Source organism: Somniosus microcephalus, chromosome 5, assembly GCF_052327205.1.
Source record: "Somniosus microcephalus isolate GS21.2 chromosome 5, FLI_Smic_1.0, whole genome shotgun sequence".
Classification (NCBI taxonomy): domain Eukaryota; kingdom Metazoa; phylum Chordata; class Chondrichthyes; order Squaliformes; family Somniosidae; genus Somniosus; species Somniosus microcephalus.
Genome location: NC_140991.1, coordinates 304,749,287 through 304,774,743, shown reverse-complemented (window position 1 = coordinate 304,774,743; position 25,457 = coordinate 304,749,287). Strand labels below are relative to the sequence as shown.

General features: G+C 46.9%; 1 protein-coding gene across 4 annotated transcripts in view; it reads left to right on the top strand.

The window, feature by feature from the left end:
- LOC147117868 (cadherin-18-like) overlaps nucleotides 1–25,457 on the top strand; it is a 1,002,068-nt gene that overhangs the window by 918,365 nt on the left and 58,246 nt on the right. For all 4 annotated transcript variants that reach the window (XM_085989250.1, XM_085989251.1, XM_085989249.1 and 1 more), the window contains one exon: nucleotides 21,868–22,035. In XM_085989250.1, the coding sequence (XP_085845376.1) occupies nucleotides 21,868–22,035 (168 nt within the window). The remainder of the gene's footprint in view (nucleotides 1–21,867; nucleotides 22,036–25,457) is intronic.

Below are 25,457 nucleotides of genomic sequence, written 5' to 3'. Positions count from 1 at the left end.
GGAGCTAGGAGGAGCACTCCTGTCCTCAAGGCCCCCCAAAAATTCTCCTAAACTGAAAAATGATGGATCTTTTCTTTAGCGGCACTTTAAGGGCTGCTGGCTAGGCCGCTCACTGCCCGGTAATTTTTTTTTTTTTTAATTCTATTATGGGATCTGGGCGTCGCTGGCAAGGCCAGCATTTATTGCCCATCCCTAGTTGCCTTTGAGAAGAAGGCGGTGAGCCGCCTTCTTGAACCGTTGCAGTCCGTGTGGTGAAGGTACTCCCACAGTGCTGTTCGGGAGGGAGTTCCAGGATTTTGACCCAGCGACGATGAAGGATCGGCCGATATATTTCCAAGTCAGGATGGTGTGTGACTTGGAGGGGAACTTGCAGGTGGTGGTGTTCCCATGCACCTGCTGTCCTTGTCCCTCTAGGTGGAAGAGGTCGCAGGTTTGGGAGGTGCTGCCGAAGAAGCCTTGGTGAGTTGCTGTAGTGCATCTTGTAGATGGTACACACTGCAGCCATGGTATGCCGGTGGTGGAGGGAGTGAATGTTTAAGGTGGTGGATGGGGTGCCAATCAAACGGGCTGCTTTGTCCTGGATGGTGTCGAGCCTCTTGCATCAGGCGGGCCTTGGGCATCAATGGGGCTGCCAAGGTTACCCACATCTCCCCCCCCCCCTCCCGCCGGCCACCCCTTTTTTTCAGGCGCGAAACGGGTGACTGGCCTCTGAGAATCGCCCCCATTATTTCATTATCACATGGGTCCAATTCCGGATGTTACACTGTATCAGCGCTAATCTAGCATTATGTGGAGTACATCTGAGATCAAGACTCAACTGTTGACACCATTTTGCTGGTTAGGTCAGCCACATATCCCTTCCCCATAGTTCAGGAGACTATGGAGTAGAAATCAAGCTGTGCGGTATTAGTAATGAATGTGTCAATGGACATATATAATAGCAAAATACTGCGGATGCTGGAAATCTTTCTCTCCAGCTTTTTCCAGTCCTGACGAAGGGTCCCAGACCTGAAACGTTAACTCTGTTTCTCTCTCCATGGATGCTGCCTGGCCTGCTGAGTATTTCCAGCATTTTCTGGTGTTAATGGACATGTTTGAAGTGTATTTGTTGACAAAGGCATTTTCGATAATTCTTTTCCTTTTCGCTTTGGTTTCTGCCAAGTTCACCTCTGCGATGCGATTTGTGCTGTTTTATTATGGTAAAGGCTCTCTATAGCTGTAAGTTGCTGTTTAAAACACTCAGAGCGACTGTCGGACAATGTGATTTTAATCAATAAATGTAATTGACCCTCAGTAAAGTTGTTGTGCTTGGCCAAGACCTTGACACCTCCATTTTGTACCAAGATTTTTGGGGCGACTGCTACACCAAAAAACATTCAAATAGAAATCTTCCTTTTGATCTAACTTACCGTGTGTGTGTGTGTGTGTGTGTGTGTGTGTGTGTGTGTGTGTATATAATGTGTTGTATGAGTCTTAAATAGGTCCAAAGCTAGTTCTGAAGAAAAATAGCCTTCCAACTAATCCAAGCTAATCTAACTGACCATATTGGGATCTGCTTAGCTGGATTTGAAGCACATTGTTAAGGCAATGGTAGAAAGCTTTTTATTGTTTTCAACCATTTAATTTAATTTAAATGGCAATCACAGAACTAGAGGACACAAGTGCAAAATTAACAAGCCTAAAGCAAGACTAGAGATTAGAAGAATTATTTACTTTTTTCCTTATTCCTCACAGAGCAAGGGATATGTGCAAAGCATCCCAGCAAAAATGGTTATTGCTATGCTAATTAAATCCTTTAACAACAGATCTGGATGATTAACTGATTACGAGGAGGATTGAACACTGAGGATAAGTACAGATACAGATAATCAAATAATTGATGGATATTTACTTCTGGGACCATGGAAATGTTATCTGTGGAATGCAATGGGTCAGGGTTGTATACTATTAGATTGTTTTAATGGATTTTCAGTTGATTACCTTCTAGGATCAGGGAGAGATTTCACAGAAATTGCTTTTATCTTTGCAAGTGTTTCTTCTCCCTCAGGTTATTTATCTCCCTCAAGAGGTTAATTAAGTGAAGCAGAGTTCATGATAGCACATGTTCGGCCTGGCCTGTACAAGGAATGGGCTTGTTGGGACAAGCAGCTTTCTCTCATAAAGGGCCGTATTTTCCGATCGGAGGCTTCCCGCGTGCGGAGGCCTCCGATCGGGAAAAAATCTACGGACTTACCTGAAGGCTCCCGAGGTGCGTATACATCCGCTCCTGGGCCTCTCCAAAGTCGAAATGTGCAGGGCCCACGTATCCCAGAGGCGCAGGCGGTTCGCAAGCATCCCTGGGATCACGTGGGCCATGGGGAGCCAATAGGAGAAGGGAATCCCCCTTCATACACTTGACAAATAGACCTGTCCAATATATGAATGGGGATCACCCCAAAAACACAGTAATGTGGCGGTACCACCGGTTGTACCTTACATAAAGACACATAATTCCCTTTAATTTACCTTACTGTATGTATAACTTACCTGTTGGGGCTGTTGCCCTTTTATCTTACCTGTTGGGGCCATTGCCCCTTTAAGACGCGCCCTAGCGCGCTGATGTCATGTCACGTGCAGCAGCTGCCGGCCCGACTTGGCCTTCCAGGACGGCCGCCGGCAGAGCCCGGCCTCGCGTCTTCGGCCTCAACGGCCAGCCGACGGGAGCGACGCGATCTTCCGCTCCCGCGGCAAGCACCGGCACAGCCCGGCCTCGCGACCTCGGCCTCAATGGCCAGCGTCGCAACGACGCGCATCACGTGACGCCCTAAGCGCGGGAAACGCGAACAACGTGATGACGTCACAACACAAACGTGATGACGTCACAACACAAACGTGATGACGTCATCACGTTCTCCACAGGACTGCAAACTCAGTCCTCGTGGAGTCCCCGCTGGGACAAGACCTATACCACGATGCTCCTACAGTCAGCCATCTTACCTGCCATCTTACCTGATGTAATTAGTATTTTCCTGTAAATAAACAACTTGTTAATAGTTCGTCGAAGTCAAACTCTCTTATTTAGTGGCGATCTACACGAACCGCTACAGTAAAACATTAAATCATTTTTTTAAAAAACATCATTTTTTAAATTAGTTGAAATTACAATAAATTAAATATTTTAAACAAAAATTTAATTTTTTGAAAAAAATAATTTTTTTACAGGGCTAAAAATAAACTTACCTTTTTTTAAAAGTATTTTTAAATTATAAATGAGTGAAAAAAAATTATTTTTTCAACTCTTATGCTGGTAAAAGCAGGCCTTACGCAGGCTTTTACCAGGCGTAAGATTTCTAAGGGTTTTCAGCGGGCGGAGGTTCTGCAGAAAGCGGAACACTCCCCCCCGCAGAGGCCCTTCTCCAGGGCAGGCGTCCCATCTGTCAAGGCCATTCTTGACAGATCGGAAATGCTGGTTTTCAGCGCATGCACTGGGCGTGCCTGAAACCGGCATTTCCGGTGTCCCTACGGATGTGTACACAGCGCGTACCCACCTGTAGGGATCGGAATATACAGCCCTTCATATTTAGTCATATTGATTGACTCTCGCGTGATCTTATAATATTATTGCGCGCTAGGTATAAAAATGTAAATTCTTCTGGATCATCACTCTTTGATGAGAACAGAAAATGCTCAAAACAGAATAATAATTGGAAGATTGGAAGAAATAGAAAGAACTGGAGATCTATTCATTGGCAAGTTATCCAAGCTGATTGTGGAGAAATAGCAGGGCTACAGTTGCATGAATGTTTTGTGAATCAGCATGAAATAGGGCCCGTGTTGTAATCTGATGGCTTTTATCCTTGTATTGCTTATCATGGCTGTAAGAAACAGAAGTACTAGAGTGATTGACGGACAGGTGTAACCTTTAATCATTGCTGATAGGCTTTTGAAAACTGAATGAAACAAATTATCAGAAGCAAGCCTCTTCAATAAATGTCAATCTTATACTTGCTGAGATTCATATTGCCATTCTGTATGTATCTTAATGTTAGTCAGAGCGACACAGAAGGATATGATTTGCTTCTGCTCACAGGCAATACTTCACAATACAGTACCGCCTAAGCTGAGGCAATTGAAAGGTGATGTACGTCAATGTTTAGCTGCCAACACTTCAATGTCTGCTCCAACAGACACTCCAAATAGCAAAGTGTTGAGCATTCCCTCTTAGTTCATATAGTGACCAAATTGTTTGTTACTTGTTTGTCCCATGACTGAGGCTACAAAATATTGTCTTAGGATGTACAGGGAACAAGGTCACATAGTTGGTCTGTGTTTAGGTAAGCCTGATCAGCCAGACACTGGTAGCAGGTATCCTGGACTCTAGGGGAATCAAGGGATATGGAGATCAGGCAGGAAAGTGGAGTTGAGGTCGAAGATCAGCCATGACCTTTTGAGTAAGGCTCAAGAGGTGGTATGGCCTACACCTGCTCCTAATTCTATGTTCTTATGCTCTTATGCAGAATTGAGGCTCAGGAAGTAGTAATTATAGTTACGGCTTTGGGTGGGAGACGGAAGTCAAGTATTAAATGAAACACAGAAGATAGGAGCAGGAGTAGGCCATTCGGCCCCTCGAGCCTGCTCCGCCATTCAATGCGATCATGGCTGATCATCCAAATTCAGTACCCTGTCCCTGCTTTCTCCCCATATCCCTTGATCCCCTTAGCCTTAAGAAATATATCTAACTCCTTCTTGAATATATTTAATGAATTGGCCTCTACTGTCTTCTGTGGTAGAGAATTCCACAGGTTCACCACTCTCTGGGTGAAGAAATTCCTCCTCATCTCAGCCCTAAATGGCTTACCCCTTATCTTTAGACTGTGACCCCTGGTTCTGGACTCCCCCACCATTGGGAACATCCTTCCTGCATTTAGTCTTTCTAGCCCTGTTAGAATTTTATAAGTGTCAATGAGATCCCCTCTCATTCTTCTAAACTCAAGTGAATATAAGCCTAATTGACCCAATCTCTCTTCATATGTCATTCCTGCCATCCCAGGTATCAGTCTGGTGAATCTTCGCTGTACTCCCTCCATGGCAAGAATATCCTTCCTCAGATAAGGCGGCCAAAACTGCACACAATACTGAAGGTGTGGCCTCACCATGGCCCTGTACAACTGCAGCAAGACATCCTTGCTCCTGTTCTCGAAACCTCTCGCTATGAAGACCAGCATACCATTTGCTTTCTTAACCGCCTGCTGCACCTGCATGCTTACCTTCAGCGACTGGTGCGCAAGGACACCCAGGTCTCGTTGCACTTCCCCTTTTCCCAATCTATTGCCGTTCAGATAATAATCTGCCTTCCTGTTTTTGCCACCAAAGTGGATAACCTTGCATTTATCCACATTATACTGCATCTGCCATGCATCTGCCCAATCGCCCAACCTGTCCAAATCATACTGGAGTTTCTCGGCATTCTCCTCACAGCACACACGCCCACCCAGCTTTGTGTTGTCTGTAAACTTGGAGATATTACATCTAGTTCCCTCGTCTAGATCATTAATATATATTGTGAATAACTGGGGTCATAGCACCGATCCCTGTGGTACCCCACTAGTCACTGCCTGCCACTCGGAAAATGACCAGTTTATTGCAACTCTTTGCTTCCTGTCTGCCAACCTGTTTTCTATCCAAGTCAGTACCTTACCCTCAATCCCATGTGCTTTAACTTTGCACGCTAGTCTCTTATGCGGGACCTTATCGAAAGCCTTCTGAAAGTCCAAATACATCATATCCACTGGTTCTCCCTTATCTACCAGTTACATCCTCAAAAGAAGGCCCAGCAGTTCAAATCGACCACGCCTTGCTCTGTTTTCTTCTTCTGGGTGTCTGCAAACTTCGCATCCCACACTCACCGATCCTGCCTCAAGTTAAAATCGACCCCTATATGAATTTTAGAGCCCCTGATTTTGGCTGTTTCCTTTTGAACTGGCTGTTGTAATATGTAGGTAGAAACAACTTTCATCGCACAGTAGCTGACGTGAACTGTTTACTACTTTTTTGGTTTCTTCCTCTCCTCTTCTGAAAGCCCAAGCTCATTTTCGAGTATGGTTCACAGGTGCTGACAAGCTTCAGTTCCACGTGGGTGCCCCATCCAACATGTTTTGCCAACCTCGAAAAAGCAGACCAACAGGTTCAGTAAATCTGACACAAACGGCAAACCCCTCCCCCACTGCAAATCTGACAGCACTGATTATAAGCTTGTGAAAATTAGAGTATCCACATCTGTCTCCTTTAGACTCAATAACTGCCCCCCTTGCCTCCAGCTCCCAGCAATTCCAAACGTGGTAACATTCAATCAGTGTCAGCTGTGGCTCAGTTGATAGCCCTCTCGCCTCTGAGTCAGAAGGTTGTGGGTTCAAGTCCCCACTTCACAGACTTAAGCAGATAAATCTAGGCTGACACTCCAGGGCAGTGTTGAGGGAGCGCTGCACTATCAGATGAGGCGTTAAACCGAGGCCCTGTCTGCTGTCTCAGGTGGAGGTAAAGGAACCTATGGCACTATTTTGAAGACGAGCAGGGGAGTTCTCCCTGGTGTCCTCGGCCAATATTTATCCCTGAACCAATATAACAAAAACAGTATCTGGTCATTATTACGTTGCTGTTTTTGGGAGCTTGCTGTGCACAAATTGGCTGCCATGTTTCCCACATTACAACAGTGACTGTGATATACCTATCAATTCCTCCAATAAAAGGCGAAGAGTTACGAAGGTGACTAAAGGTTTTTATTGACTAAATAACAGAGCCCACTCTCGTGGGTGATCCGATCCAAGCAGGAGGAATACCAGCCAGTCGCTCACCTTTATACCTGGCCTGGTGGGTGGAGCCAAGGCGGAGTCGGCAGTGGTCATCCCAGGTATAGCAGTGTGGCAAGAGGCGACCTCGTACCGTGATACAATAGTAGTCAGTGATACAGTTATAACGAACAGTGGTGAACAGTGCTAACTACTAACAGTGATACGATAGTGAACGTGGTTTACCACATTCACCCCTTGTTTAGAATTAAGTCCGGCGGGGTGAAGTGTACTACCAATTCTGGTAGGTCAGTCTGTCCGGAGGCTTCGTAAGCCTCTCCGATCGCCGCAGCGGTGGTGTTGCCTTATCCGGTGCTGGTGCCTTATCCGGTGTTGATGCTGGTGTTTGCGTGGTCGGCGAGGGCTCGTGGGGTTCCGGCATGCCGTCTACCTGGGCTGGGGTTGGGGGCGGTGTTTCCGGATCGGCTGAGGGTGCGAGGTCTCGTAGGGAGACAGTGTCCTCCCGCCCGTCTGGGTACGCCACGTAGGCGTACTGGGGGTTGGCGTGCAGGAGGTTCACCCTCTCGACCAGGGGGTCCGTTTTATGGGCCCTCACGTGTTTCCGCAGCCAGACCGGCCCCGGGGCGGTCAGCCAGGTTGGTAGAGTGGTTCCCGTAGTCGACTTCCTGGGGAAAACGAACATTCGTTCATGGGGGGTGGTGTTAGTGGCCGTGCAAAGTAATGACCGGATGGAGTGCAGCGCTGTCGGGAGGACTTCTTGCCAGCGGGAGGTTGGGAGGCCCTTAGACTTTAAGGCTAAGAGGACGGCCTTCCATACCGTCGCGTTCTCTCTTTCCACCTGACCGTTACCTCTGGGGTTGTAGCTGGTGGTCCTGCTTGCTGCAATACCTCTCTCTAGGAGGAATTGCCGGAGTTCCTCGCTCATGAAGGAGGAGCCCCGGTCGCTGTGTATATAGTTCGGGAACCCGAACAAGGCGAAGAGGGCATTCAGGCACTTAATGACCGTGCTACTGGTCATGTCGGGGCAGGGGAAGGCAAAGGGGAAACGGGAGTACTCATCAACGATGTTGAGGAAGTACACATTACGGTCAGAGGACGGGAGGGGCCCCTTAAAGTCGATGCTCAGGCGCTCGAAGGGGCGGGTGGCCTTGATCAGGCTTGCTCGGTCCGGCCTATAGAAGTGCGGTTTGCACTCCGCACAGGTCTGGCAGTTCCTGGTCATGGTCCTGACCTCCTCGATGGAGTAGGTCAGGTTGCGGGCCTTAATGAAATGGTAGAGTCTGGTGACTCCGGGGTGGCAGAGCTGGTCGTGGAGGGTCTGAAGCCTATCGATATGCGTGCTGGCGCATGTCATTCGTGAAAGGGCATCAGGGGATTCGTTCAGCTTGCCTGGCCGGTACAAGATCTCATAATCGTAGGTGGAGAGCTCGATTCTCCATCTCAAAATCTTGTCATTCTTGATTTTGCCCTTCAGCTTGTTATTAAACATGAAAGCCACCGAACGCTGGTCGGTGAGGAGGGTAAATCGTTTGCCTGCCAGGTAGTGCCTCCAGCGCCGTACTGCCTCCACGATCGCCTGGGCCTCTTTCTCGACCGACGAATGTCGGATCTCGGGGCCCTGTAGGGTCCTTGAGAAGAAGGCCACTGGCCTCCCCTCCTGGTTTAGGGTGGCGGCTAAGGCGAAGTCGGATGCGTCGCTCTCCACCTGGAAGGGGATGGACTCGTCCACTGCGTGCATCGTGGCCTTGGCTATGTCTCCCTTAATGAGGGAGAAGGCCGCGCACGCCTCCTCCGTGAGGGGGAAGGAAGTGGCTTTCAGGAGGGGTCTGGCTTTGTCCGCGTAATTGGGTACCCATTGGGCATAGTAGGCGAAAAGCCCCAGGGTTCTCCTAAGTGCTTTAGGGCAGTGGGGGAGGGGTAGCTCCATGAGGGGGCGCATTCTTTCTGGGTCGGGGCCGATGATTCCGTTCTCCACTACGCAGCCGAGGATGGCAAGGCGCGTGGTGTTAAACACGCATTTCTCCTTATTGTAGGTGAGGTTCAGCCGTTGGGCCGTACGGAGGAATTTCTCCAGATTCGCGTCATGTTCCTGCCGGTCGCGGCCGCAGATAGTGACGTTATCTAGGTAGGGGAATGTAGCCTGCAGTTCGTTCTGGTCAACCATCTGGTCCATCTCCCTTTGGAAGACCGAGACCCCATTAGTGACACCGAAGGGGACCCTAAGGAAGTGGTATAGGCGCCCATTCGCCTCGAAGGCGGTATACTGGCGGTCCTCAGGGTGGATAGGGAGTTGGTGGTAGGCCGACTTCAGGTCGATGATCGAGAATACTTTATACTGTGCAATCTGATTGACCATGTCAGATATGCGGGGGAGGGGGTATGCGTCCAGCTGGGTATATCTGTTTATGGTCTGACTGTAGTCGATGACCAGGCGGTTTTTATCGCCGGTCTTTACGACTACGACCTGGGCACGCCAGGGGCTGCTGCTCCCCTCGATAATGCCCTCTTTCAGGAGGCGCCGCACCTCAGAGCTAATGAAGGCTCTGTCCCCGGCGCTATACCGCCTGCTCTTGGTAGCGACGGGTTTGCAGTCAGGGGTAAGGTTAGCAAACAGAGAGGGTGGCGGGACCTTGAGGGTGGAGAGGCTGCAGGTGTTACGCGGTGGGCGGTTTAACGTTTGCTGGTTGTTGACTGTGAGTGGGGGGAGGGGTCCACCGTATGCTAGGGTTACGCTTTGGAGGTGGGATTGGAAGTCCAGCCCTAGTAGGACGGCAGCGCAGAGATGGGGGAGGACGAGGAGTTTAAAGTTTTTATACTCCGTGCCCTTAACCGACAGGGTCACGACACAGTAGCCGCTGATGTCCGTGGCGTGGGACCTCGATGCCATCGAGATTCGGCTGCGCGTTGGTAGGACAGAGAGGGAGTAGTGGCTCACCATGTCTGGGTGGATGAAGCTCTCCGTGCTTCCGCTGTCGAACAGGCAGGTCGTGGCGTGGCCGTTCACTTTGATGTCCATCATTGACTTGGACAGATGGTGCGGACGGGCTTGGTCCAGGGTGACGGAAGCTAGTGTGTAGCTGAGCGAGTCGTTGTCATCTGCGGGCGAGGCGGTCGGGCGTGGTGAGTAAAATGGCATCTCCCACGAGGTAGGGCAAAATGACGGAGAAGATGGCTGCCCCCGTAGCTCACGAGGCACTATTGGGGTCGGTTGCCTTAATCAAAGATGGCCGCCCCCATGACTCATGTGTGGGGATGCTGGCCTCAGTTGCCCTAAACAAAGATGGCCGCCCCCATGACTCATGTGTGGGGATGCTGGCCTCAGTTGCCCTAAACGAAGATGGCCGCCCCCATAGTTCGCATGCGGCACTGCTGGCCTCTGAGGATCCGCTCCTGCAGGCCTTGGAGAAGTGGCCTTTCTTCAGGCAGGTTTTGCATATGGAGTTCTTGGCTGGGCAGCGCGACCTCGGGTGCTTCTCCTGGCCACAAAAAAAACAGCCGGCGGCCCGATCGCGGATGCCCGATGTCGGGGCCGGTGCCGGGGGTGGCGGGGCCGGTCGGGTCCGGGACGCCAACGCAGAGGTAGGTCCCGGGGGCGGCGCTGGGAAGGGTGCTGTGGTAGGGGTCGGGCCCGAGTCCCAGGGTCGCGAGCAGTACCTGGTGAATGCTTCCTGATCTTGGTGGGCCACTTCCAGGGAGATAGCGAGGGCTTCAGCTTTTTCCATGCTGAGGTCTTTAGCTTCCAGCAGTCTTTGCCGTGAGTACTCGGACCGTAGGCCTTTCAGGAATGCGTCGCGGATATTATCTTCAGTATTTTCGGCTGCCGACACCGATTTAAAGTCACAGTTCCTGGCGAGTGCATATAGCGCCTGTGAGAATTCGGCTACTGATTCTCCTGGCTGTTGCGGCCGTGATCTTAGGAGGTGCCTAACGTACATGTAGTTTACCGGGGTCCGGTACTTCTGTTTCAGCAGGTTGATGGCGGTCTCGTAGGTAGTCATGTCCTCGATGAGAGTGTATACTCTCGGGCTCAGTTGTGCCTGCAGGACACTTAGTTTGGATGCCTGAGGGATGTTGGATTCTCTCAGGTATGATTCGAAGCAGACCAGCCAGTGTTTAAAGTCTGCGGCTGAGTTTGCTGCTCGTGGGTTCAGGTCCAGGTACGGCGGTCTGAGGGCTCGCAGCCAAGCTGGCTGGTGTGGCTGTGCTCCTGGGAGCTGCGCTGGTGGCTCCTCCGCTGGTTGTGACTCGTTGTCGGACATCATTAAATTTAGTCAATAAAATTGATATACCTATCAATTCCTCCAATAAAAGGCGAAGAGTTACGAAGGTGACTAAAGGTTTTTATTGACTAAATAACAGAGCCCACTCTCGTGGGTGATCCGATCCAAGCAGGAGGAATACCAGCCAGTCGCTCACCTTTATACCTGGCCTGGTGGGTGGAGCCAAGGCGGAGTCGGCAGTGGTCATCCCAGGTATAGCAGTGTGGCAAGAGGCGACCTCGTACCGTGATACAATAGTGGTCAGTGATACAGTTATAACGAACAGTGGTGAACAGTGCTAACTACTAACAGTGATACGATAGTGAACGTGGTTTACCACAGACTGCACTTCAAATAGTACTTAATTGGCTGTAAAGCGCTTTGAGACATCCGGCGGTCGTGAAAGGCGCTGTAGAAATGCTAGTCTTTCTTTCTTTCTTTTCAATCCTACACTAGATTCTGCTCCCCAATTACCGCTGTCATTGGCTCCTTGTCCATTAGCACATTGAATTTAAAGTCCACGTCCTCATTTCCAAATCAGTCCACCACCTCGCATTTCCCTATTTCTGCAAACTTCTCCAGCCTTTTATCCCCTCTCCTGTGAATAGGTCCTCTTACTCTGTTCTGCTGAGCATCCTCGCACCCTCCCTGAGTACAGCATTGATGGCAGTGCTTTCTGTCACCTTGGCACCACTCTCTGTAACTCTGTTCCTCAGTTCTCATATCTCTCCGCCTTTAAAAAGTTATTGAAAACCCATTTTTTCAAACTTTCAGTCACTCGTATTGACCTCTCCCTCCATGCTTCCTATTTTGTGAAGCACACTCTCTTCCCCATCAATCAATCAATGCTGGAACTCCCCTGCCTCTGCTCATCTGTACACAAAAGTGGCAATCGGAGTCTTACAACTGGTGTACACCCCCGCTTTGCATATTTAAACAGCCCCCCACTGGAAAGAGGCAGACGCGCTGCCTATTCACAAACCTATATGAAAATTGCCTCAGGCATGCTTTGGGCGTCAATGGGACAGCCAGCATTCCCCCACCCTAATTTTAAAACTCCCGGACACCCATTCGTCAGGCGAGAAGCAGATGAAAGTCGTCCTCCGTGTGTCATATTTAGATTAATTCTGTAGACATCGAGGGGGTGAATTTTCACAAACTCCCACTTCTCCAAATCCTGCCACTCACGTCCTATCTTGCACTGTCCCACTCTCCTTGACACCCCTGTCTCACCATTTTTTTTTAAATTGGCGACCCATCCCTCAACGTATTGAATTCAAAATCCTCGTTCTCATTTAGATATCTTCCACGACCTGACCCCAGCCTAACTCTGCAACTTGTACCAGTCTGGTGTCCCACCTAGTGCCATCTGCCCGCCCCCCAGCCCTGAGCTTTGTACATCTCCCTCTATGTGTGCTTCCCCCATTGGTGGCAGAACGTACAGTTGCTTTTGGCCCTACGTTCTGAAATTCCCTCCCTGAACCCTTGTCACTTTTGTCCCCTACTTTACCAGCTTTCTTGAACATATCTCTTCGACCATGCTTTAACAGTGTCCTGGTGAGACCACACCATGAGTGCTGCTCCTCACTTTCCTGTTGGGACTTGGCATCTACATCTGCCTTGTGAGGCACCTTGAGATGCTTACTACATTTAAGCTGCTATATAAATGCAGGTTGTTGGTCTTATTGTTTTTGACTAAAATGGTCCATTCGGCAAAAAACATATTTGCCCAGTAAATGTATAATATGTCAACTAGTTTATTAACTATAATTTCAGATAACATAGGTTTGTCAAGCATCAATTGATTGATAGTACCTAATTCAGAAAATTTCCATTTAAAATGTACACACGAAGTATGGAATTTGTAGTAATTAACTTATGAAAAATAATTTAACATGGCATAATTGCAACTTGAAGCTGCACACATAAAGATTGCTTACTTGGATGAGGTTCTGAAGGGCATGGTATGGGCATCCAGGCCAGCAGCATTGGCACCAGGCAAGCATGCACTGGCATCCAAGCAAGCATGCACTGGCATCCAGGCAAGCATGCACTGGCATCCAGGCAAGCATGCACTGGAATCCAGGCAAGCATGCACTGGCACCCATGCAAGCATGCACCGTCAGGAAACTGTTTGTATAGAAGAGCAGGGATTGGGAGGGAAGAATAACTTACGTTGTCATTACCATAAGCACACACTGCCAACTGAACCTGTCACTTCTATGTTTATTGCTATCCCTAAAGATTTGAAGACCTGGTTGTAAAATAAGCCTTGTTGTGCTATCCCTATGCACGATGTAGGCATTTACACGCTAAAATTAATTAAATAGTCGATAATGCAGGATGAATGATGTTACTGAAAGAATCATAGGATCATAGAATGGTTACAGCACAGTAGGAGGCCATTCGGCCCATCGAGCCCATGCCGGCTCTCTGCAAAAGCACCTCAGCTAGTCCCACTTCCCCGCCCTTTCTCCGTAGCCCTGCAAATGTTTTTCTTTCAGGTACTTATCTAATTCCCTTTTGAAAGCCACGATTGACTCTGTCTCCACCGCCCTCTCAGGCAGTGCACTCATTCCAGATCCTAATCACTCGCTGCGTAAAAAAGTTTTTCCTCATGCCGCCTTTGGTTCTTCTGCCAATCACCTTAAATCTGTGTCCTCTGGTTCTCAACCCTTCCGCCAATGGGAACAGGTTCTTCCTATCTACTCTGTCTGGACCCCCTTTTTTTTAACACCTCTATCAAATCTCCTCTCAACCTTCTCAGCTCTTAGGAGAAGAACCCCATTGGGGTTGTCGGGGTTCCACAAGAGGCGTGCAATAACACTGTAAACCGGATGACTCAGTAAATGTCCAGCAGTCCACCAACAACATTCTGGAAGGATTGAAGTAACCCTTACAGTCCCAGACAGATAAAGAGCAATAATAAAAATAATAAAGATCACTGCAATGTTATCTGTGCTGTCAATAATAGGATGGTGCTAACATGGAAACCAGTTCCTTCTCTCTTGTAAAGATGAGCAAAGCCAATCAACTTTGAATAAATTGTACAGTTGAGCTGATCTCGATATATGGATGCATTTTTGAAAGAAATTTAAATGATCCAGTCAGCAACTCCAATAGTTGAACATTGTGTAGGAATCACGTGGCTTGTGTGATTGTCCACTTCGACCGTCACTGACACTATCGCTGATTTGGATCAGTGATTTTGTTTTTAGAATGTGTGTACGTACGAGATCACAAGAGAGATACAGATGAAGCAATCTCCTTTTCGCTCATCCATATAGATACAAGATCTAGATTCCCCTCCCGGATATCTAATTAACTCGTGAATAAGTCCAAGATTTTTTTGCCTCCATTACCCTACCTGGAAGACCATTGCAAAGAAATGTTTCCCAACACCTGGCCTAAACTTTCCTTGCACCAGTTTTAACCTCGACCCGTTGTACTGGTAACCCGGGGCTTGCAGTACTCTGGATTAACCTTAGCTGTGTCATGAATATCTTGTAGATTTCTAGACAGTTGCTTTACTCCTTTCAAGGCGAAAAACCTTCAATTTTTCTCATCTTTCCTCATAACTTAATCCTTCAATGCCAGGAAGCAGCTTAGCGGCTGTTCTCTGAACACAATGCTCAAGGTGTGGCCTCACCAGGGCAGAAACATAGAAACATAGAAGATAGGAGCAGGAGTAGGCCATTCGGCCCCTCGAGCCTGCTCCACCATTCAATGAGATCATGGATGATCATTCAAATTCAGCACCCTGTCCCTGCCTTCTCCCCATATCCCTTGATCCCTTTAGCCTTAAGAAATATATCTAACTCCTTCTTGAATATAATTAATGAATTGGCCTCCACTGCCTTCTGTGGTAGAGAATTCCACAGGTTCACCACTCTCTGGGTGAAGAAATTCCTCCTCATCTCTGTCCTAAATGGCTTACCCCTTATCCTTAGACTGTGACCCCTGGTTCTGGACTCCCCGGCCATCAGGAACATCCTTCCTGCATCTAGTCTGTTTAGTACTGTACAGGCTCTGTACAAGACTATACATCTTCCAATTTATACTGTAATAACTTAGCAATATAATTAAACATTCTGTTCCCTTTGTTTATCACAGTTATTAAAAATGTTCAGTGCCAAATCTATTATTCACAAAAAGCATTAATTTGTAATTGTTGTACTTAAGATAGAATCAGTCAATTTTACTGTTACTATACTGTTAGAAATTGCTGATATAAAAGTGTTTCAGGAAGATGCAATTATTAAAGATTAGATATTAAAAGGTACAAAAGCAAAATACTGCGGATGCTGGAAATCTGAAATAAAAACAGAAAATGCTGGAAATAATCAGCAGGTCAGGCAGCATCTGTGGAAAGAGAAACAGAGTTAACGGCCCGGATTTTCCGATCGGAGGCTTCCTGCGTGCGGATGCCTCCGATCTGGAAAAAATCTACGCACTTACCTGCTGGCTCCGTAGGTCCCGACACTTGTGATCCTAGGCCTCTCCTGAGGCCGCGGTATCCCAGGGGCGCAGGCAGTGAGCAAGCGTCCCTGGGATCACGTGGGCCAGGTGAGCCAATGGGCAAAGGGAAACCCCCTTCACACTTTTGACGGGTCTCTATGCGCAGACATGTCAAAAGTATGAATGGGGAATCACTCAAAAAACACATCAAAACATTAAATAAATTTAAAAAAACATCACGTATTTAAAATTAGTTAAAATTACATTAAATTAAATATTGCCTGAAACCGGCACTTGGGAGGCCCCTACGGGTGTGTACACCGCTCGTACACACCCGTAGGGGTCGGAAAATACGGGCCAAAGTTTCAGGTCAATGACCCTTCGTCAGAAGGGTCACCGACCTGAAAGGTGAACTCTGTTTCTCTCTCTACAGATGCTGCCTGACCTGCTGTGGATTTCCAGATATTAAAAGGTGTTGTCTTTAGGCAGAGTTAGGCAACATATTAATCATATTGTGCATTAACATTGTGAATAGGGTATTTCAATTATGTAACATAGAGATAGGAACAGGAGTAGGCCATTCGGCCCTTCGAGCCTGCTCCGCCATTCAATGAGATCATGGCTGATCTTCATCTGAGATCTTAGCTGATCTTACCAGTTCAGTACCCCGTCCCCGCCTTTTCTCCGTAACCCTTAATCCCCTTAGCCTTCAGAAATATATCCAATTCTCTCTTGAAAATATTTATTGAATTAGCCTTCACAGCCCTCTGTGGCAGGGAATTCCACAGGCTCACCACTCTTTGTGGTAGGTGTGACCTATACAAAAGGGACGGTCTACACCTGTGCAGAGATGGAACTGATGTTCTCGGGGTAATTTTTGATAAAGCAGTTCGGGAGCATTTAAACTAGTATGGCAGGGGGCTAGAAACCTATGTAGTGAAATAGAGGAAAGTGAAAGGCAGACAGAAATAAATGATAAAAGGGTGAGGAACAAAAAACAAAGGGCCAAACTAATTCATAAAAAATGTGAGCATAAAAAAAGCCTGAGGGTTTTATACCTTAATGCGAGAAGCATCAGGAACAAGGTAGATGAATTAGCTGTGGAAATAGAGGTTAATAATTATGACCTAATTGGGATTACGGAAACATGGTTGCAGGGTGAGCAGGGCTGGGAGCTTAACATACAGGGGTATTCAGTATTTAGGAAGGATCGACAAAAAAGAAAGGGAGGAGGGGTAGCATTGCTAGTAAAAGAGGGGATAAATGCAATTGAAAGGAAGGATATTAACTCAGTTAATACAGAATCTATATGGGTGGAGCTAAGAAATAGCGAGGGGCGAAAAACATTAATAGGAGTGGTATATAGGCCTCCAAATAGTAAAATAGAGGTTAGGGAGGGCATCACGAGGGAAATTAGAGAAGCGTGCAATAAGAGCACAGCTGTCATCATAGGTGACTTTAACTTACATATAGATTGGACTAGCCTAATCAGTAAAAATAATGAGGAGGAGGAATTCCTTGAGTGTTTGAGGGATGGTTATCTGGATCAATATGTCGAGGAACCAACTCGGGAACAGGCTATATTGGACTGGGTACTGTGCAATGAGAAGGGACTAATCAGTAATCTTGTTGTACGGGGACCCTTGGGTCAGAGCGATCATAACATGATCGATTTCTCACTCGAAATGGAGAGCGAAGAAATTGACTCAGAGACTAAGGTCCTGAATTTAAACAAGGGGAATTATGATGCCATGAGACGGGAACTGAGTAGGTCTGATTGGACAACGTTCCTGGGAGGACTGGAGGTAGATAAACAATGGCAAACATTTAAAGATAGAATGACAAAATTGCAAAAATTGTTTATACCAATCTGGCATAAAAGGAAATCTAAAAAGGTGACTCAACCGTGGATAACAGGGGAAATTAGAGACAGCATAAAATCCAAAGATAGGGCGTATAAAATAGCCAAAAAAAGCGCCAGAGCGGAAGATTGGGAACAGTTTAAGATAGAGCAAAGGAGGGCAAAGGGCATAATCAAGAGGGGCAAAATAGCTTACGAAAACAAGCTGGCGGAAAATATAAAAACTAACTCCAAAAGCTTTTATAAGTATATCAAAAGGAAAAGACTGGTGAAAACCAAAGTTGGTCCATTGCAGTCAGATACGGGGGAATATATAATGGGAAATAAGGAAATGGCAGATCAACTAAATGCATACTTTGGGTCAGTCTTTACGAAGGAAGACACAAAAAACCTCCCTGGGATATCGGGAAAAATAGGGACATTGGCAAAGGAGGAACTGACGCAAATCAATATCTCTAAGGATATGGTGTTAAGGAAGCTAAAGGGATTGAAGGTGGACAAATCCCCAGGGCCTGATAACATGCATCCTAGGGTACTGAAGGAGGTGGCCCTAGAGATAGCGGATGCACTAAGGATGATTTTTCAGAATTCATTAGACTCGGGAACAGTGCCGATGGATTGGAGGGTAGCTAACGTTACCCCACTATTCAAAAAGGGGGGTAGGGAAAAAGCAGGTAATTACAGACCTGTAAGCCTTACATCAGTTGTGGGCAAAATGCTGGAGTCCATCATTAAGGATGAAATAGCGGAGCACTTAGCAAATGGGGACAGGATAGGACAGAGTCAACATGGATTTACAAAGGGTAAATCGTGCTTGACTAATCTATTGGAATTTTTTGAGGGAGTAACTGGTAGAATAGATGGGGGAGAGCCAGTAGATGTGGTGTACCTGGACTTCCAAAAGGCCTTCGATAAGGTCCCACATAAAAGATTAGCATGGAAAATTGAGGCTCATGGGATAAAGGGGAAAGTTTTGGCGTGGATAGGGAACTGGCTGTCAGATAGAAAACAGAGAGTTGGAATAAACGGCTCATTTTCTGAATGGCAGGCAGTAACAAGTGGGGTACCACAGGGATCTGTCCTGGGCCCCCAGCTGTTCACAATTTACATTAATGACCTGGATCAGGGAGTCGGATGCAGCATTTCCAAATTTGCAGACGACACTAAACTAGGAGGGGGGGTGGGCTCAGAGGAAGAGACCAGGAAGCTCCAGAGCGATTTGGACAGACTGGGCGATTGGGCGGATAAATGGCAGATGCACTATAATGTGGACAAGTGCGAAGTTATCCACCTTGGGTGCAGGAACGGGAGGGCAAATTATTATTTAAATGGCAATAGATTGGGAGAGGGGGAAGTACAGAGAGACCTGGGTGTTCTTGTACACCAGTCACTGAAGGCGAGCATGCAGGTGCAACAGGCGGTCAAGAAGGCAAACGGTATGCTGGCCTTCATAGCAAAAGGGTTAGAATACAGGAACAGGGATACCTTGCTGCAGCTGTACAGGGCACTGGTGAGACCACACCTCGAGTACTGTGTACAGTTTTGGTCGCCTCATCTGAGGAAGGATGTTCTTGCCATGGAGGGGGTGCAGCGGCGATTCACCAGGCTGATACCAGGAATGGCGGGAATGACCTATGAGGAGAGACTATGTAGTTTAGGGATGTACACACTGGAGTTTAGAAGATTGAGAGGGGACCTCATAGAAGTGTATAAAATTCTGACAGGTCTAGACAGACTGGATGCAGAAGGAATGTTTCCCTTGGCGGGTGAGAACAGAACTAGAGGACATAATTTAAGGATAAGGGCTAAACCATTTAGGACAGAGATGAGGGGGAATTTCTTCACTCAGAGAGTGGTGAACCTGTGGAACTCATTGCCACAGAGGGCAGTGTACGCCAGCTCATTAAATATATTTAAGAGGGAATTAGATATATTTCTACGGGCAAAAGGGGTTAAGGGTTACGGAGAGAAGGCGGGGACGGGATACTGAATTAAAGGATCAGCCATGATCTCATCGAATGGCGGAGCAGGCACGAAGGGCCGAATGGCCTACTCCTGCTCCTATCTTCTATGTATCTATGTATCTATGTATCTTTGAGTGAAGAAATTCTTCCTCATCTCTGTTTTAAATGATTTGCCCGCTATTTTTAGACTGTGGCCCCTGGTTCTGTGCTCCCCTGCCATTGGAAACATTCTCTCTGAATTCAGCCTGTCCAGGCCTGCCATAATTTTATATGTTTCGATGAGATCCCCTCTCAATCTTCTAAACTCCAGTGAGTACAAGCCCAAACTATTCAATCTCTCCTCGTAGGTCATTCCCGCCATTCCAGGTATCAGCCTGGTGAATCGCCGCTGCACTCTTTCCATGGCAAGAACATCCTTCCGCAGATGGGGCGACCAAAACTGTACACAATACTCCAGATGCGGTCTCACCAGCACCTTGTACAGCTGTAGTAAGGTATCCCTATTCCTATACTCGAACCCCCTTGATATGAAGGCCAACATACCATTTGCCTTCTTAATCGCCTGTTGCACCTGCATGCTCTCCTTCAGTGACTGGTGCACAAGAACACCCAGGTCCCTCTGCACTTCCCCATCTCCCAATCTATTGCCATTTAGATAATAATCTACCCTCCTGTTTTTACCCCCAAAGTGGATAACCTCGCATTTATCCACATTATAGTGCATCTGCCACGTATCCGCCCATTCCCCCAACCTGTCCAAATCGCACTGTAGCCTCCTGACATCCTCATCAGAGCCCACCCCTCCTCCTAGTTTAGTGTCGTCAGCGAATTTGGAAATATTGCATCCAATTCCCTGATCCAGATCATTTATATATATTGTGAACAGCTGGGGTCCCAGGACAGATCCTTGCGGCACTCCGCTGGTCACTGCCTGCCACTCCGAAAACGAGCCGTTTATTCCAACTCTCTGTTTTCTATCCGCCAGCCAGTTCTCTATCCACGTTAATACTTTGCCCCCAATCCCATGAGCCTTAATTTTGCATGATAATCTTTTGTGTGGAACCTTATCGAAGGCTTTCTGGAAGTCAAGGTACACCACATCCACTGGCTCTCCCCCATCTATTTTACCAGTTACTTCCTCAAAAAATTCCAGCAGATTAGTCAAACACGATTTACCCTTTGTAAATCCATGTTGACTCTGTCCGATCCTTTCCCCATTTGTCAAGTGCTCCGCTATTTTATCCTTAATAATGGACTCTAGCATTTTGCCCACAACCGATGTAAGGCTTACTGGTCTATAATTCCCTGCTTTCTCTCTACCCCCCTTTTTAAATATTGGGGTAACATTAGCTACCCTCCAATCCACGGGTACTGTTCCCGAGTCAATGGAGTTCCGGAAGATGATCCTTAGAGCATCTGCTATCTCCAGGGCCACCTCCTTAAGTACCCTAGGATGTAGTTTATCAGGCCCCGGGGATTTGTCGGCCTTCAGTCCCCTCAACTTACCCAACACCATATCCCTAGAGATACTAATTTCTGTCAGCTCCTCCCTCTCATTAGTCCCTATGTTTGCCGATATTCCTGGGAGGTTATTTGTGTCCTCCTTTGTGAATACAGAACCAAAGTATGAGTTTAATTGGTCTGCCATTTCCTTATTCTCCATTATATATTCTCCCGAATCGGACTGCAAGGGACCGACTTGGGATTTTACCAGTCTTTTCCTCCTGATATACCGATAAAAGCTTTTGCAGTCTGTCTTTATGTTTGCTGCAAGTTTACTTTCGTATTCTATTTTCCCCTTCCTGATTAATCCCTTTGTCCTCTTTTGCTGTATCCTGTACTGCCCCCAATCTTCCGGTCTGGTGCTTTTTTTTGCCAGTTGATATGCCCTTTTTTTTGATTTTATGCTGTCCCTAATTTCCCTCGTTATCCACGGTTGAGCCACCTTTTTAGGTTTATTTTTATGCCAAACCGGTATAAACATGTTCTGGAATTCTTCCATTCTATCTTTGAATGCTTGCCATTGTCTATCCACTGTCAATCCCCCCAGAAACACCACCCAATCAATCTTACTTGATATATTGAGAATTATTTACAGTTCTTGCTGAGATGTATTCATGAGATTACATGGAAAGTGATTTGGTCCATTGGAATTCTATCTGGTCTAAAATGTTGAAACAGAAATTATTGATGAGGCAAAATAACATAATTTAAGTCAAATTGGTCAAATGCTTTTACTTTGTATCAGCATTCGCCAAGTTCAAGAAAAATTTGCTTCTGATTTGCTTTAACTTTTATGTATTGATTGTATTTAACCTATAATAACTTAATGTATGCAATACTGTTCCTTTTTTTACTGAGACCTGTTTCATATTCATGGAATTCAGGAAAGTTGTGTGATATTTACCAGCCCAGGGCACACACTGAATGGATAACCCTTAAACTCGCTCCAGGCTCTGTAGAATGGTGCTCGTGCACAAAATAAGCTGTTATTATTCTGCGGACACTGAAGTATTGATTTTCTTTCCAATGTCTTGCAGGAATCATCAGAACAGCCTTACCCAACATGGACAGGGAAGCGAGAGAACAGTATTCGGTCGTCATTCAAGCCAAAGATATGGCCGGACAGATAGGAGGGCTGTCAGGCTCTACAACGATTAATATAACTCTAACGGATGCCAATGACAATCCTCCCAGATTCCCACAAAGTATGTATCAATTTTTAATCAACATGCTACATATTTAAAAATTATACTCTGTCTCGTCAGATCTTCGTGCCATATCAGACAGGCATTGCAGATTGCGCAGATAACGGTTTTATTTCTGCAGCCTTTGATTTCCTATTGCACGTGATCTTGATCGACAGCTACATTAGCAGCTGGGTCTCTTTACTAGGAACACTCATTTAAAAAAAATCTCTAATCCCTGTCAAAAACAATGTAAAAAACTCCATTTTCTACCCAGCGCAAACCTTTCCAGCAACACTGGTATATTCGGCTAAATTGTTGCAAGTGGAGCGTTTACATCAGAAATTGAGGCTGAATTAGTCCCCCTGCATATAGCAACTCAGCATTGTCTGAATATGGGGCAGCGGGAGGAGGATAAGAGTTAAGCCTGGATTAAAGTGGGCTATGATCAGGTCTACCAGATCCTGTTGTGTGTGGCAATATTCGGTTCTTTCTCGCTGTAATATTGTGATCCAACATCAACTTGAATTTATATAGCGCCTTTAACAGAGGAACATAGAAACATAGGAACAGGAGTAGGCCATTTAGCTCCTCAAGCTTGTTCCGCCATTCAATGAGATCGAGGCTGATCTGCGACCTAACGCCATTTCCCCGCCTTTGCCCCATATCCGGTAATACCTTTGGTTAACAGAAATCTATCAATCTCCGATTTAAAATTAACAATTGACTCGGCATCAATTGCCATTTGTGAAGAGAGTTCCAAACATCTACCACCCTTTTGTGTGTAGAAGCGTTTCCTAATTTCACTCCTGAAAGGTCTGGCTCTAACTTTTAGACTTTGCCCCCTAGTCCTAGCCTCCCCAACCAGCGGAAATAGCTTCTCTCTATCTACCCGATCTGTTCCCCTTAATAATATCTTGAAAAGAGAAGCTGGATGCGCAAAAGGCCAGAACTGGAGGAACGCAAAGCTCTTGGAGGGCTGTAGGGCTGAAGAAGATTTAGAGATAGGGAAGAGGCTAGGCCATGAAGGGATTTAAACGTGAGGATAAGAATTTTAAAGTTGAGGTATTGGAGGACCGAGAGCCAAAGCAGGTCACCGACCACCGGGATTTGGTGATGGGTGAGCGGGTGTGCGATAGGATATGGGCAGCAGGGATTTGGATGAGCTGAATATTATGGAGGGTGGAGGATTGATGCCAAGCCAGGAAAGCATTGGAATAGTTGAGTCTAGAAGGAGGGACAATGCAACACGGTCACAGTCACAGAGGATGTCATTTGTGACTTTGTTTAGGGCTGTGGCAGGGGTTGAAACCAAATTGGAGGGAGTCATACAGGGATTTGCAGAAAAGATGGACATGGACTTTGGAAATGATGCCACGTTCAAGGACTTTGGAGAGGAAAGAAAGATTTGGGAAGGGGCGGTAGCTTTTAAGGACAGAGGAGGGGCTGATGATGATAGTCTAGAAAGAGAGAGAGACAATACTTGAGGAGAGGGAACCATTCACACTTTCAGCTATCATGGGGGGGTCAGGAAGGGAAGCTGGGTGGTCAGCAGTCTCTCCTGGCTGTTGCGGGCGGGATCTTAGGAGGTGTCTGGCATACATGGAATTTACCGGGGTTTGGTACTGTCTTTTCAGCCGGTTGATGGCGTCCTCGTATGTTTTAAGGTCCCGGATGAGTGCGAATACTTTAGGGCTCACTTGGGCGTTCAGAACTCTTAGCATGGATTTCTGAGGCACGCCAGATTCTCCCAGGTAGGCTTCGAAGCAGCTCAGCCAGTGTTTGAAGTCGAGGGCTGAGTTTGCTGCCTGTGGGTTTAGATCCAGGTACGGTGGTCTGAGGGCTCGCAGCCAGGCCGGCTGCTGTGGCTGTTGTAGCTGGGCGTCTGGCTGGTCGCTTGGCTGGTCGTTTGACTGCTCAGGTGTCGACATTTTAAAATTTAGCCAATAAAATTGATATACCTATCAATTCATCCAATGAAAAGCGACGAGTTAAGAAAGTAACTATTGGTTTTTATTGGCTAAATAACAGAGCCCACCCTCGTGGGTGATCGGATACAACAAGGAGGAATGCCAGCCAGTCGACTACCTTTATACCTGGGCAGGTAGGTGGAGTCATGGGCGGAGTCAGCAGTGGTCAGCCCAGGTATAGCAGCGTGACAAGAGGCGACCTCGTATAGTGATACAACAGTGTGAACAGTGATAACCATAGAGTAACGATATAACAGTGATAACTATAGTGTAACGATAGTGAACGATAAAAGTGGTTTACCACAGCCACGTTCAAGGACTTTGGAGAGGAAAGAAAGATTTGGGAAGGGGCAGTAGCTTTTAAGGACAGAGGAGGGGCTGATGATGATTGTCTAGAAAGAGAGAGAGACAATACCTGAGGAGAGGGAACCATTCACACTTTCAGCTATCATGGGGGGGTCAGGAAGGGAAGCTGGGTGGTCAGCAGTTTAGTGGGAAAGGGGTCAAAGGACCAGGAGGTGTGTCTCATGGACAAGGTGAACTCGGAGATGTCATGGTAAGAGATAGGAGAGAAATCTTACAAAGTCGTAGGTTCAGGGTTAAGGCAGGGGAGAACTTTGGGTGAAGTTTAGCTCGGAGTGCAAAGGGAAGGGGGAATGAGTCAGAGGCAGCTGAACGGATTGTCACAACCTCAGTGACAAAGAAGTCCATGAACTGCTTGCATGTCTTGTTGGAGGTGAAGGTGGGGTGGTGAGGGGTGGTTGGTGGGGGCGGGGGGTGGGGGGGTGGTTGGGTGCAGGGGAAAGGGTTTTAAAGAGACGGTTGGTAGTGGAGAATAGAAGCCGGTGGTTATCTCTGTTCTCTAGGTTGATCTAGGAGTAGTGAACAGCGTTAGCAGAGGAGAGGAAGGCCCAATAGTGCTGGATGTGGTCTAGCCTGATCATGCAATGAATGGCTAAATCAGTTAGATGCCAGATACGCTTAACTCAACGTCCCTTGGACTTGAAGGAGCAAAGATCGGTGGCCATATCAGGGGTAATGACCCTGGAGGGAGAGGGAAACAGTTTCACTGGGGACGCGGGCATCAAAGGTGAAAGTGGAGTGGTTGAGCAGATTGACACAATTAAGATTACCACAGACATGGTGAGCTGATGGTGTGGTAAATGGAAAATACTCTTTTTTTTTAATTGGCTTCCTAAGGTAATTATTCAGAGTTATTTTCCAAAAACTGTGCTACCTTTCCTTAAAAATACAGAAGAATTGTTATAAATGGCTGTAGCATTGCATCCTATCCACTATTTGTCAAAACTTAAAATCGTGTCAAAAGCAGAGAGAAAAATAAAACTGGTGCAAAAGTAATGTAGTTCAGGGCGTGGGGACTGGAATTTGGGATATAAGATCGATAGAGTAACATCCCTTCTAGAAATAAATGCTAGATTCCAATGGAATTGGCTGCTGGCAGAAGGTACACCC